The 11,351-nt window shown below is 65.1% G+C and overlaps 5 protein-coding genes across 5 annotated transcripts; 2 read left to right on the top strand and 3 right to left on the bottom strand.

Moving 5' to 3' along the window:
- Positions 1-261: 261 nt before the first annotated feature.
- PFL1_05908 (uncharacterized protein) lies at positions 262-1,398 on the top strand (the record flags this gene model as incomplete). Its single annotated transcript, XM_007883443.1, has 5 exons — positions 262-467; positions 575-629; positions 738-949; positions 1,031-1,295; positions 1,390-1,398. 5 exons carry the CDS (start codon positions 262-264, stop codon positions 1,396-1,398), a joined length of 747 nt encoding a protein of 248 aa, XP_007881634.1.
- A 305-nt stretch (positions 1,399-1,703) lies between these two features.
- On the bottom strand, positions 1,704-2,783 carry PFL1_05907 (uncharacterized protein; the record flags this gene model as incomplete). Its single annotated transcript, XM_007883442.1, has 2 exons — positions 1,704-2,648; positions 2,748-2,783. The coding sequence occupies 2 exons, from the start codon at positions 2,781-2,783 to the stop codon at positions 1,704-1,706; spliced, it is 981 nt and encodes a 326-aa protein (XP_007881633.1).
- A 621-nt stretch (positions 2,784-3,404) lies between these two features.
- Positions 3,405-6,448, top strand: PFL1_05906 (uncharacterized protein; the record flags this gene model as incomplete). Its single annotated transcript, XM_007883441.1, has 3 exons — positions 3,405-3,659; positions 3,761-5,025; positions 5,170-6,448. 3 exons carry the CDS (start codon positions 3,405-3,407, stop codon positions 6,446-6,448), a joined length of 2,799 nt encoding a protein of 932 aa, XP_007881632.1.
- A 318-nt stretch (positions 6,449-6,766) lies between these two features.
- Positions 6,767-7,651, bottom strand: PFL1_05905 (uncharacterized protein; the record flags this gene model as incomplete). Its single annotated transcript, XM_007883440.1, has 2 exons — positions 6,767-7,284; positions 7,411-7,651. 2 exons carry the CDS (start codon positions 7,649-7,651, stop codon positions 6,767-6,769), a joined length of 759 nt encoding a protein of 252 aa, XP_007881631.1.
- Positions 7,652-8,064: 413 nt separating this feature from the next.
- PFL1_05904 (uncharacterized protein) lies at positions 8,065-10,443 on the bottom strand (the record flags this gene model as incomplete). Its single annotated transcript, XM_007883439.1, has 1 exon — positions 8,065-10,443. The coding sequence occupies one exon, from the start codon at positions 10,441-10,443 to the stop codon at positions 8,065-8,067; it is 2,379 nt and encodes a 792-aa protein (XP_007881630.1).
- Positions 10,444-11,351: the final 908 nt, after the last annotated feature.

Genomic DNA, 11,351 nt, shown 5'->3' with positions numbered 1-11,351 from the left:
CGAGAGCGTGGGAAGTGGAACAGCAAGCAAGCAAACATGCTGCAAGCCAGGGTAGGATGGGGCTCCTTGCGCATGTGGCCGGGTCTCGGAGGGTGGTCCGACCGCCAACCGTCCGTCTGCCGGCGGAGCCGAGCGCGTCCGGCAGGGTCCGCCGCTGCCCTACTCTTGGTTGGCTGGAAGATCCTTGCCTGCTTGCAGCTTGACAGGAAACGACGACGACGACGACTTCGACGAAGGACAGCAGGCCAACTTCTGCTCGACATGGAAACAGGTACTCCGGCAGGCGGTAGCGGTGCCGCCCCAGATCCCAACTTTCCACAGGGCCTGTGGATCCAGCCGAGCAGCAGCAAGCACAGGCAAGCCCGCGCTTCGACGACGAGGGACCTGGCAGCATCAGCCGCAGCGACCAGGTGGGACGAGGACAGCCAGCACGACATCGATCAGTACGGGATAGCTGGGAGAATATGGTGAGTGCTGGCATGCTGCTGGCTTCCAGAGGGCAGCTGGTGAGCTGTCCTTTCGAGCGCTCTACAGTCGGCTGACCTGCTTCCCTTGCCACATCTGCAACGACCAGGGAAGCCGCATACCTGATGGCCGTCTACCTGCGCCCGCCTTTGCACTCCGCCCTGGTATTCGATCCTCCGTGCTCTGCATTCTTGGCCAGCGAGCGCCCTGACGAAGCAACAGCATCATCCCCTCGCGACGAGGCAGGCCCTTCTCGAATCGTCGCCGTCGAGCTCGGGTCTGGAGCCGGCTTCGGAGGTCTCCACTTTGCGCAGCAGCTCTGCCATCATCGCATCAGCTCAAAGGGGGACCGTACCAACAGCCCGGAAGAGGCGACGGCGTACCCAGATACAGTCATCCTGACCGACTTGCCCAACGTCGTCCCCTTGATGGAGCGCAACGCCGCCGCAGCGGGTCTCTTGCAGTCTACGACATCGCCCGACGAGTCTGCAACGGGACAGTCAGTCCATGTGCTTGTCCGTCCGCTAGCTTGGGGCGATCGGCGGCATGCGCAAACGGTTCTCAGCGAGCTCTCGTTGGCAACAAGCACGCAAGCGCGACGGCCGGCGCACCCGTTGACCCACGTCCTATGCTCGGATCTCGTCTACTTCCCCGAGCTGCTTCCGCCGCTGCTTCGTTCCCTGATCGACCTCACGGATCCAGCGACAGGCGGGAATGGCGGGATCACGACACCGACATCGTCGCCGGAGGTTATCATTTCGTACAAGATCCGCTCGCTGGTCAAGGAGCAGCCGTTTTGGTCCGCGTTCGGCTCGTGGTTCGACTATCAGGTGGTCGACTGCCATCGCAGGTCGCCGGAGGCTTCTGGATCAAAGGACGACAGTGCAAGGGTGGATCCCTGGCATCGCTTTGGATCGCGTGCAGCCGACCTGACCGACTCGCTCGAGAAAGACGGTGGACGAGCGAATGCGGCGGTCCCCGATGATGGGGCCCTGGAAGACGAGCTGTTCGTCTTTGTGGCGAAGCGGAAGCCAAAGACGCTGGGCTGTCGAGCGCCTGTCGATGATGCGGCGCTCATGCTGGGAAGGAGGCTGCGCAAGAGGCATGATGCGGTGGTGGACGGCCTGTCGGCGAAGGTGGACCTCGCTGCTCCGACAATATCGGAGGGGACCTGGGCGGAAGAGGAGGGGCCCAGCGGGCAGGACGTCTTCGAGTGGATCCTGCTGCGCGAGATGGGCTCAGCCTTGTGAGGCGCTCTGCTGAGCCTCGCGGGGGGCACGAGGCGGACGGCCGAGCACCGCGTCCCAAATCATCTGCCTGGACTGCTGCGCCGCCACAATCATCGATCGGTGGTCCTCATCAAAGCCTGCCACGTCAATCTCGAGGGGCCTGTCGTTGCGGTGCCACGAGACCGGCACGCAGAACCAGAAGTCCGCCGGTGGATAGGACAGGCAGAGGGGGCTTGACAGTCGGCTGGTAGACTCGAGGTTGCTGTCCTCGAAGCTCCAGCCCGACAGACGGCCAGATGTCTCTGATGCCTTTGGCGAGCTGCTCAAAGACTCGTCGTACAGGCTCGCCAGCGTGGCTGCATCAAAGGGCCAGGTCTGGTCGTCACCATCGGAGGCCGGCCACGTTGCCAGCGCCGCGTCCGACTCCGGGGCGCTGCTGGGCTGGTTTGAGACGGGCAACAGGTCGATGGACTCGACGCTCGACTTGTCACCGTCCGATGCTTCGTCTTCGCGGTCCTCGAGCAGCTCGTCGTCCTGGATCATGCTGTTCCGACCTTGGTCGACATTGGGTCTCTCGGCGACATCGTCTCGATGAAGCTGGTCGCTGCGGTGCAGCTCGAGGGCTTCGAGCCAGGAGCTGTGCGACAGAAGTCTTGCCCTCCTGCGCTCGTAGCGGGTCGTGCCGGGGGCCTCGACGCGGGTGTACGCCCCCTTGAGCAGGAACGGCTCCTCGTCTTCTTGTTGCGATGGCCAGGGTGGTTGGGCCGACATGAGCGATGCGGGAGCAGGGGCGTTGAGGTGTCTGGCCTTGGTGGATCGGGACGCCAGGGCCGAAGATGGTGGCGGCTCTTGGCGCTCGAGCTGAGACGGAGGCTTGTCCAGAAGGCGGCGGGAGCGTGCTCCGAAGAAGCGCTGCTGTAGGTGACGGTCCTGTCGCTCGTTGGGAACGGCCAGCTGGAAGGGTGTCCAGAGCGGTGAGGAGGCAGGAGACGCGCCGTGGGCCCCGGGCGGACCGAGAAGTGCGATGGTCTGAGTGCGGAAGCGCTTCCGCACCTTCAGCCCTTTGCTGCCCATCCAGTTGATGGACATGGCTCCGGCGGCCAGGTCGGGTTGAGTCGGGTCGGGCCGATGCCCGATGTCTTCGACTGGGGACGAGGTGGGATAGAGGAGCTGCGTGGCGACGAGGTCGAAGGAGGTCCGGAGGAGAGACGAAGAGGCCCTGGAATGCCCGCTGTGGCGAGCTTTGGGCCACTCCGCTGCCGTCGCCGCGAAACTCTGGCCTCCTGGCCACGAGCAGGGCAGAAGGATGCCACGGCCAGCTCGTCACGATCCTCTCCGGTGGCGGCCCTTTGCGACTTGGCCAGGCCAAGGGCTTGGTGTTGCTCTCAGGGCCGCCTGCCTCCACTTGGCCTGGCCTGCCGACCCGGCCAGGCTGGCCAGGCCTAACAGCGCAGCTGTGGGGGAATGCAGCGGGCCCGATGGTCTTTTTCAAATCGGGTGCACGTCGCCCGCTCATCCGCCCCACGCCCTAGACCAACACTTCGTCGGATGCCCCGAGCGCCTGCCAGACCGACGTGGCTTTGCTGGCTGGCTGGCTCCCCACAACCACCGACGCCGTTGCAGCCCCCGCGCCAAGCCCGGCGCACACATTGACATCGACCGCCACCTCGCCGCAGCCGCTCCAACGACGCCAGCGACCGCCCTCGCACAATGGCGTCGTTTCTCAGCCAGGCTTCGTCCTACTTTGGGCGCACCAACATCTCGGTCAACTACACCATCGACGAGGCCCAGACGCCGGCACACTGCGGCCTGTGGAAGATCTACAAGGCGACCCGCAATGCTTCGTCGAGCAGCACCACCTCGACGTCGGCCCCAGCAGGCAGAGGCACCGTCTCAATCTGGGTCCACTCGCTAAACACAAGAGGGCAGGCCCGGGCTCGGGTGCTGGACCAGCTCAAGAAGGAGGTGAGGGCCAGTCCTGTCCTGGTCGCTTTGCAATCGTTTCGGCCCGCAGCGCACCTTCTGACTGACACTGCCTGAGCCGACCTCGTCCGTCCACATCACAGGCCTCGAGCCTTACCCGCCTGCGGCACCCCTGCATCCTCGAGGTCGTCGAGCCGCTGGAGGAGTCGAGAAACGAGGTCACGTTCGCCACCGAGCAGGTCTTTGCCACGTTACAGGAGGCACTCGTGGCCGACCACCGCGCCGACGTCCAGCTCGACGAGGTCGAGATCCAGAAGGGCCTGCTGCAGATCGCTCGTGGCCTCGAGTTCCTCCATTTCGGCGCCAAGATGGTGCACCAGAACCTCACGCCAGACTCGATCCTGATCAACGCCAAGGGCGATTGGAAGATTGCGGGCTTCTCGTTCCTCACAACCCTGACAGCCCCAGACGGCACGCCGACGCCATGGTCATTTCCGGATAGCGACCCATCACTACCGCCCGCCCTCTCCCGCAACCTCGACTTCCTCGCGCCCGAGTACGCTCTCGACGAAAAGGAGCCACAGCCCGCAAACGACATGTACTCGCTCGGATGCGTCGTCTACGCCGTCCACAACCGCGGCAATCCGCCTTTCCGGAATCGCAGCGTCACCAACCTACGGCAGAACGCCGACCAGCTCTCGGTCGCCGTGGGCAGCGCCAGCTGGCAGAGGATGGGCAAGGACGTGCTCGACCTGCTTGGCAGCCTCCTCACGCGCTACCCAGGCGCCAGGCTCAACGCCCAGACCTTTCAGCAGGCGTCCTACTTCAACAGCATCCTCGTCTCGACGCTCAAGTTCATGGAGCGCGAAAACTTTGCCGGGCGAACGAAAGAGGAACGGGTACAATACCTCAAGGGCCTGCTCAAGATCCTCCCGCAATTTTCGGACCGCCTGCTGCGCCGCAAGGTGCTGCCCGCCGTGCTCGAGCTCATGTCGGACAGGTCGCTCTTGCCCTACATCCTGCCCAACGCCTTCTACATCTCCAAGAGCCTGTCGTCGATCGAGTTCACCGGCTCGGTGCTGCCCAAGCTCAAGCCCCTCTTCCAGGTCCAGGACCCGCCGCAGAACATGCTCATCCTCCTCGACCAGATTGAGCTCTTTGTCCAGAAGACGAGCCCGTCGGTGTTTCGCGAAGAGGTGACGCCGCTGCTATACGCCTCGCTCGAGGCCGAAAACGTCATGGTCCAGGAAAAGGCGCTCAACACGGTGCCCCGACTCGCAGAGATCCTCGAGTACGCCCACGTCAAGGAGGTCCTCTTCCCCAAGCTGGCCGTGCTCTTTGCCAAGACCAAGGTGCTCAGCGTCAAGGTCAACACTCTCATCTGCTTCCATTCGATGGTGGCCATCCTGTGAGTGGCTCGACGAGCGTGCCCATCCCGGAGGATGGTAGTGCAACTGTGCATCAAAACTCGCTGACACCTCTCCACCTCCTCGAAACGGCGTGCGTACGGCCGCCTCGCTCATGCTGATACAACCCCCTCCCCCTCGCGCAGCGACAAGTACACGCTGACCGAGAAGCTGGTGCCGATCCTGGCGCGCATCAAGACCAAGGAGCCGTCGGTCATGATCGCCACGCTGGCGGTGCACGAGGCCATGTCGAAGAAGGTGGACCGCGAGACGCTGGCGACGGCCATCATCCCGCAGCTCTGGATCATGAGCATGGGCCCGCTGCTCAACGCCGAGCAGTTTGCGCGCTTCATGAAGGCCGTCCAGGAGATGGGCGCGCGCGTGTGCGAGGAGCATACCAAACACCTCCGCGAGGTCAAGAGCGCCGTCGAGCACACCGACAGCTTCGTCGGCGCGCGCCAGAACGGCGGCGGCGGCGGCCTCAGCGGCGGCGTGACGGGCATCGGGGCCGGGGGCGAGATTGACTTTGCTACGCTCGTCGGCAACGCCAAGACGGCCGCCGGCGCCAGCAAGGAGGTGTCGAGGGACAGCGCCGCGGCGGATCCCTTTGGGTTCGACGACTCGCCCTTTGGAGGCGCGAGCGCCGCGTCGACACCGGTGCAAGCATCGACGCCTGCGCTGACGCCATCGCATACGGGCGCGGGGTCTGGCTTCCGACCGTCGAAGCCTGCCCTGCCAGCCTCGATCAACCGGGCATCCAACAACAGCAGCCCCTTTGTCGGCGGGAGCCTTAAATCGAGCACCAGCACTGGCACCCTGCCGTCCCTCGCCCCGCCACCGCCGCCTGCGTCGTCCTCGACCCGGCCGATGCTCTCCTCCAACCTGAGCTCCTCGACCTCGGTGTCGAGCAAGCCGGCCAGCGCCGGGTGGAATGACATCCTTCAGCCAGCCTCGAGCTCGAGCGGCGCCAAGCCCGCGACGACTTCGGCCATGACCCCGGCCTCGACCTCGACCACAGCCAACGGAGGCGGTGCCGGGCCCAACTACAACATCAGCTTGCCGCCCGCGACCAACTGGTCGAATAATGCGGCCTTCACCTCCGCCGGCAACGGCAACGGCAGCAGCGGCAGCTCGTCGATGATGACGCCCATGTTTGCCCAGGCGAAGGCCATCGAGCCGACGCCATCGACCGGCTTCGGCGCGATGGGATCGAGTCTAACGCCGTCTGCGGCCCCCGCCCTGGCGCCTTCGCCAGCGGCATCGGTCATGGCATCAAGCGGACCTGCGGCGCCGCCCGGGTGGGAAGGTGCGGTTTTGCAGCCGTCGACGAGCAAGGGCAGCGGCGGCAAGGCCGGAGGAGGCATCCACAACGGCGGCGGCGGCGGCGGCGCTGATGCGTGGAAGGACTTTGACCCGTTCGGCTGATTGGGGTGGCCACCGAGCGTCCGTCGGCCGTATACCCCCCTTCGCTCTGTTTCTCCTCCGTGCTTTTCGCAATGCCCGCCAACTCCCATCTGCCGTCTGCCGGACGAATAGAAGCATGAACACCATCCCTCTGCTCCTGCCCCTCGACCAGCCTCGAAAGCGGGTTTGGTGCATGCGTCGGCGATGGGAGCCAATCGCGCCGGGACTTGGAAGGTGGTGCGGGGTGGACCCGAGAGCGACGTCGATGTCGATGTCGATGTCGATGTCGATGTCGATTGTGATGCTGTGCGATCTGGGTCGAGCCACGCAGAAAAGGCGCTACCTCGGACCCCTCTCGTACTTGTTGGGTTTCGCGCTACCTCTCGCCTTGTGCGGATCTTCTTCGCCTTCAGATGCACTTCCGCCCGCCTTGTCGCTGTCTTCGTGTTCGCCCTCCTGTTGCGCATCCGAGGGGGGAACGGTCATGATCTGAGTCGAGGACCCGCCACGGCCTCGAGAGGAGCTGGTCTTGTCGCCCCTGCCCTTCGACTTGGCGGTACGACGACGGCGGCGATGACGATGCCGTTCCTCGCCGCCTTCACCGTGTGCATGTGCCTCGTCGTCGTCATGGCGGTGATCGTGGCAGGATGACGACGCGCCCGCTCCCTGTCGATGTTTGGCCTTCAGCGCCGAGCTGAGGTTGGGCCCGTCCCTCGCCGAGTCGTCCGAGTGCGCCATCGACGAATCAGAGTCGGAATCCGAGTCGGATCTCTCCGAACTTGATGTCGCCGAAGAGGATGAGGATTCGTCCGAGGAGGATTCGTCGAATGCCTTGGGCTTGTGGTAGATGCAGCAGACTGCGTTGTCGGTGCGAGCGAGCGCAGCGGACGGCAAGGGGGAGTAAAACAAGCAAGGGTGAGCTTCGTACTCACATGCTTCGTCGGTACGGTACGAAGGAGGGGCGGGGAGAGGGGTGTGCGTACTCTTTGACTTTTTGCGACCCAGTCCTTCATTGTCCACCGTCTCCTCGGACCAGACGACACGTCGGGTCGGTTGCGAGGTCTCGCCGCCCGCCATGGCCGCCGCCGAGTCCGGGTGGTGGGCCGTAGCGCGTAACCGCAGCACGCCCTGCTGGCCCGACGTCGTTCCGCCCCGTGTCGTCGCGAGCACCGTGCGCGATCCACTACCGCTTCCCACTGGTGGTGTCGCTGTCCTTTCTGCCATGCTTCGTTCGTTCGTGGTGCTGGTGCGGGGGTGGGTGCGTTGCGGGAGCGGGTGCGGGTGCGGTTGCGGTTGCGGGAATAGGGATGGTGAGAGCGATCGAGGAAGTGGTGGTGGTCAAGCGGAGAGGAGAGGCCCCTCCACTTTTGGCCCCCCGACCCCTCTGCGCTTTGGCCCACCGACGGAGCCGAAGCCAGGCGGCCTGACCCCGGCATCGGCCCCACACGGCCGAAACGATGCACTTGACTCCTGCCTCCCTCTGCCCCGCCCCTCGCCGCTCCCGCCGAGCCCTCGGCACTCCCCCAATCGTGAACGGATGGTGATTGCTGTATTCGTTGCTCGTCATTCGTCAGTCGTAAAGAAAAGTCCCAGCACGAGGATGAGGAAAGAGACATGCACGCCAAACCGGGGCGGATCTAGGATATGAGAGCGGGGACCGACTTGGTCATGCGGGCGGTGCTCTCCGAGCTCACCCTCGGCGACGACGACGACGACGGCGACGTCGTCCTCGCGGGGTGATGCTGGTGCGGCAGCACGACGCTGTTCGACAGCATGCTCGAGCGCTTGCCCTCCCAGTCGCGCCACACGCTCTCCCTCTCCCGCCTCTTCCGTCTCCTCTTGCCCTTGCCTTCGACACCTGTCCCTCCGGCCCGCATGGCCACCGAGCCGTCCATCATGGCCCCCGTCGTCGCCGTTGCACCGCAGCCGTCATCGAGCCCGTCGCCGATCGCCCCCATCGAGGATGCCGTCGTCGACGCCGACTTGCCGCTCCACATCCACCACTGCACCACAATGATAAAGTCGAAGATGAGCGTGCCGCCGCTGCCCAGGAGGAACGGCAGGCACTCTTGCAGGTATTCGCGACGGCCGGGACCCACGGCAGCGGGGCTCACCAGGATCGAGATCGAGTATGTCAGGTTGCCCATGAACGCCGCTACAAAGAGCAGAATCGACAGACCCGCCACCGAGCGGCGCAGGTAGTTTTCCCAGATCTGCGGCAGGCGCGACGTCATGTAGAGCACCGTGCATGTCCACGCCGACATGCGTCCGATTATGCGGTCCCATGTCGGCCCGGTGGGCGGCGCTGGCGGTAGTGGCGGCGTGCCCAAGGTTCGAATACCGTCCGGCGAGGCGATAAAGACGGAGCGAAGCGTGCCGAAGTAGAGGGTGGCTGGATGGCGGATCTTGTCGAGTGCCAGCCGTACCGCGTGCCGCGCTGCGCCGCTGATGCCGGCGCCCAGTTCACCGCTCGATGTTGACCTCGAGGCAACCGCATCCGGGCCCTCTGCGAGCGCGACGACGAGCATCAGGCCCATGAGCGCCATGCCAAAGCCGCGTCGTATCGAGTGCGAGCTCCTGGCCCGGCTCTTGGCTGGCCGACTGCCGCTGCGGTCCACTCGGCGCTTGGGCGTGGCTTCGTTGTCCTCTTCTGCCCTGCTGGCGGAGACATCTGGCCCTGTCTCGATCCCTCCTGCCGCCGTCGTCGTCTTTGCTGCATCTTCGAGCCACTGAGTCTCCTTGCCGCTCCTTGATTCGGCCGGGGGTCCAACGCTGGGAGTCCTGCGATCACCCGCGCACTTCGCTGTGCCGTCCGACGGCGTGGGGGACGACGAATCCTCGCCCTTGTCAACAAGACCCAGGCGGATGGCGGTTCTCGTCATGTCGCGCCCTCTGCGATCGCTCGATTCTCCCTCCCGTGGAGTGAGGTCGCTGCGGACGAGATCCACGCGGGAGCGGGCGAGGCGCTCGGCGGACGAGGCGGCCGATGCCGATGACTGCGTGCTCGCGTGGCTCTGCAGGCTTGTGGTGCTCTGCAGCATCGTGCCGGATACCTCGTCGTCCTCGCTCTCGCTCTCGAGCACCCGAGCTTCGTTGGTGGGGCTCAGCGTAACCGGTGTCCAGTTGGCCTGCGGCTGCCTGCGCGAGGGTTCGGTGGATGCTCCCGCGGAGGCAGAGTGACGGCTGCTGCTGCGCGACATCGACGCGCCGCCCGTCGTGCGCCGAGAAGGATAATGACGGTGCGGGCGGTCGGTTCGGTCGTCGACATGGTGCTGGTTGGAGTGGGAATGATGGTGGTGATGGTGGTGATGGCGATGGTGCGAGTAGTGGGAGTGGACGCTGTCAAAGTACGACGCCGGCTCCCGGCGCCTCGCCGCTTCGTCTGCGAGCTGCGCGACGCTCATCGCAGCGTCTCTGAGGGCACGGTAGGTGGCCGTGTGCGAGTGAAATGACGCTTCCATGTCTTCGGAGCCCCTGCGGCTGATGGGGGGCCTGGCGCTGTGGGCCCTCGCCAAGGTCGGGCTCCTGCTCCCCCTGCTCTGTTGCCTGCGCGACGAGGACGCGCTGGGCAGCAGCTCCGACGTCTCCGTGGGCGCAATGGCAAAGGGATGGACGGCAGGGTGGTAGCTGACCAGGCTGCCCATGCGCGAGCGGACGGGCCTGGTGATGGCCGAGATGGACCTGCGCATGGTCGCCCTCGCCTTTCGCCAGTAGTAGAGGTACTGGACCATGATGCAGAGGTCGACGCAGCAAAAGTAGGTGGCGACGGCGATTTGAAAGGGCAGCTGTCCCGTGAGGACACAGCCGACGAGGTTGGTGGCATCGCCGAGCATCCACTGGACGAGGAAGACGGGGCTGAGTCCCTCGACGCTGCCGCGGCGGTAGTTTTCGAGCAGCTGGGGCGACTGGGCAAAGAGCCAGATGGTGAAGCTGGCCGAGCCCGCCAGGTCCGAAATCGACTGGCGGTCGCGCAGCGCAACGGGCAGCCACCACGAGAAGAGCTGCGACATGGTCATCCTGGCAGCGAGTGTGCGGCCGTCGCAGATGGATGCCGTGGGCGCGGTGGACCTGGTTGCAGTCGAGACGGCACTGTTTTGCCTTATTGCGCTGACATGGGGTCGGCGGGGGGCGGTGGTGTGGTGTGGTGAGGCACGGTGTCGTGCGATGCCGCTGAGCCGTCGAGCTGGTAGTGGCGATGTGGAGCGACTCGTCAAAGGTGGCTCCAGGTGATCTGTCCGCGCGCTCTATGCCTGGTCTCTACTGTATCTCGTCTATCGGATCGTATCGGCCTGGGCGGCGTCCGGGGTATCTGGCGGGCAGGCGTGCGTGCGTACGTGCGTATGAAAGTGCTGCAGAGATAAGGATTGGGCGGATGAGGATGCGGTGGGTTCTTGGCGGAGGTTTCGCTCGCCAGCCAAGGCTCCTCTGAGCTTTTCGACGGGATCCAGCCGTGTCGCCTTGCGCCGGGGCGTGCGGGTGGGGCGTAGGCGGGTTGGGTGATATGAAGCGTTTCCGACGCAGCCCCGTCGTGTTGCTGGCGTGACGAAAGAGAGTGTGTGGTGGCAAAGACCGCGACGGCGGCGGCGTCTAGGAGATAGAGAGTTATGTAGCAGGGCGAAGTGACGAGGCTAGGGAGCAAGGACAGGCAGCCACGCTCGCAGCTTATCGCGGCCAAGCCTGGCCCCCTCCTGGCCTGCCCGGCCTGTCTCTCCCTCTCGCTCTTCTCTCCACCCCCGCCCGTCTGGCAGGCCAGGGCCAAAGCTGCTTCTCTCGGGTCAAGTCGAAAAATCGACATGCATGCGCGGTTTTGGCCCCAAGCAAGGCGTGAGGCAGGGCGGGCCCCTAGCCCTCAATTAGCCGGCCATGCGCCGAGGCCCGGCCTGCTTTCGTCCCCGCCGCCGCCGTCACACGACCCGGCGGGGCC

This window comes from Pseudozyma flocculosa (assembly GCF_000417875.1).
Source record: "Pseudozyma flocculosa PF-1 unplaced genomic scaffold scaffold00022, whole genome shotgun sequence".
Lineage (NCBI taxonomy): Eukaryota > Fungi > Basidiomycota > Ustilaginomycetes > Ustilaginales > Ustilaginaceae > Pseudozyma > Pseudozyma flocculosa.
The sequence above is the reverse complement of the archived record's forward strand: the minus strand, read 5'-3'. Positions and strand labels throughout refer to the sequence as shown.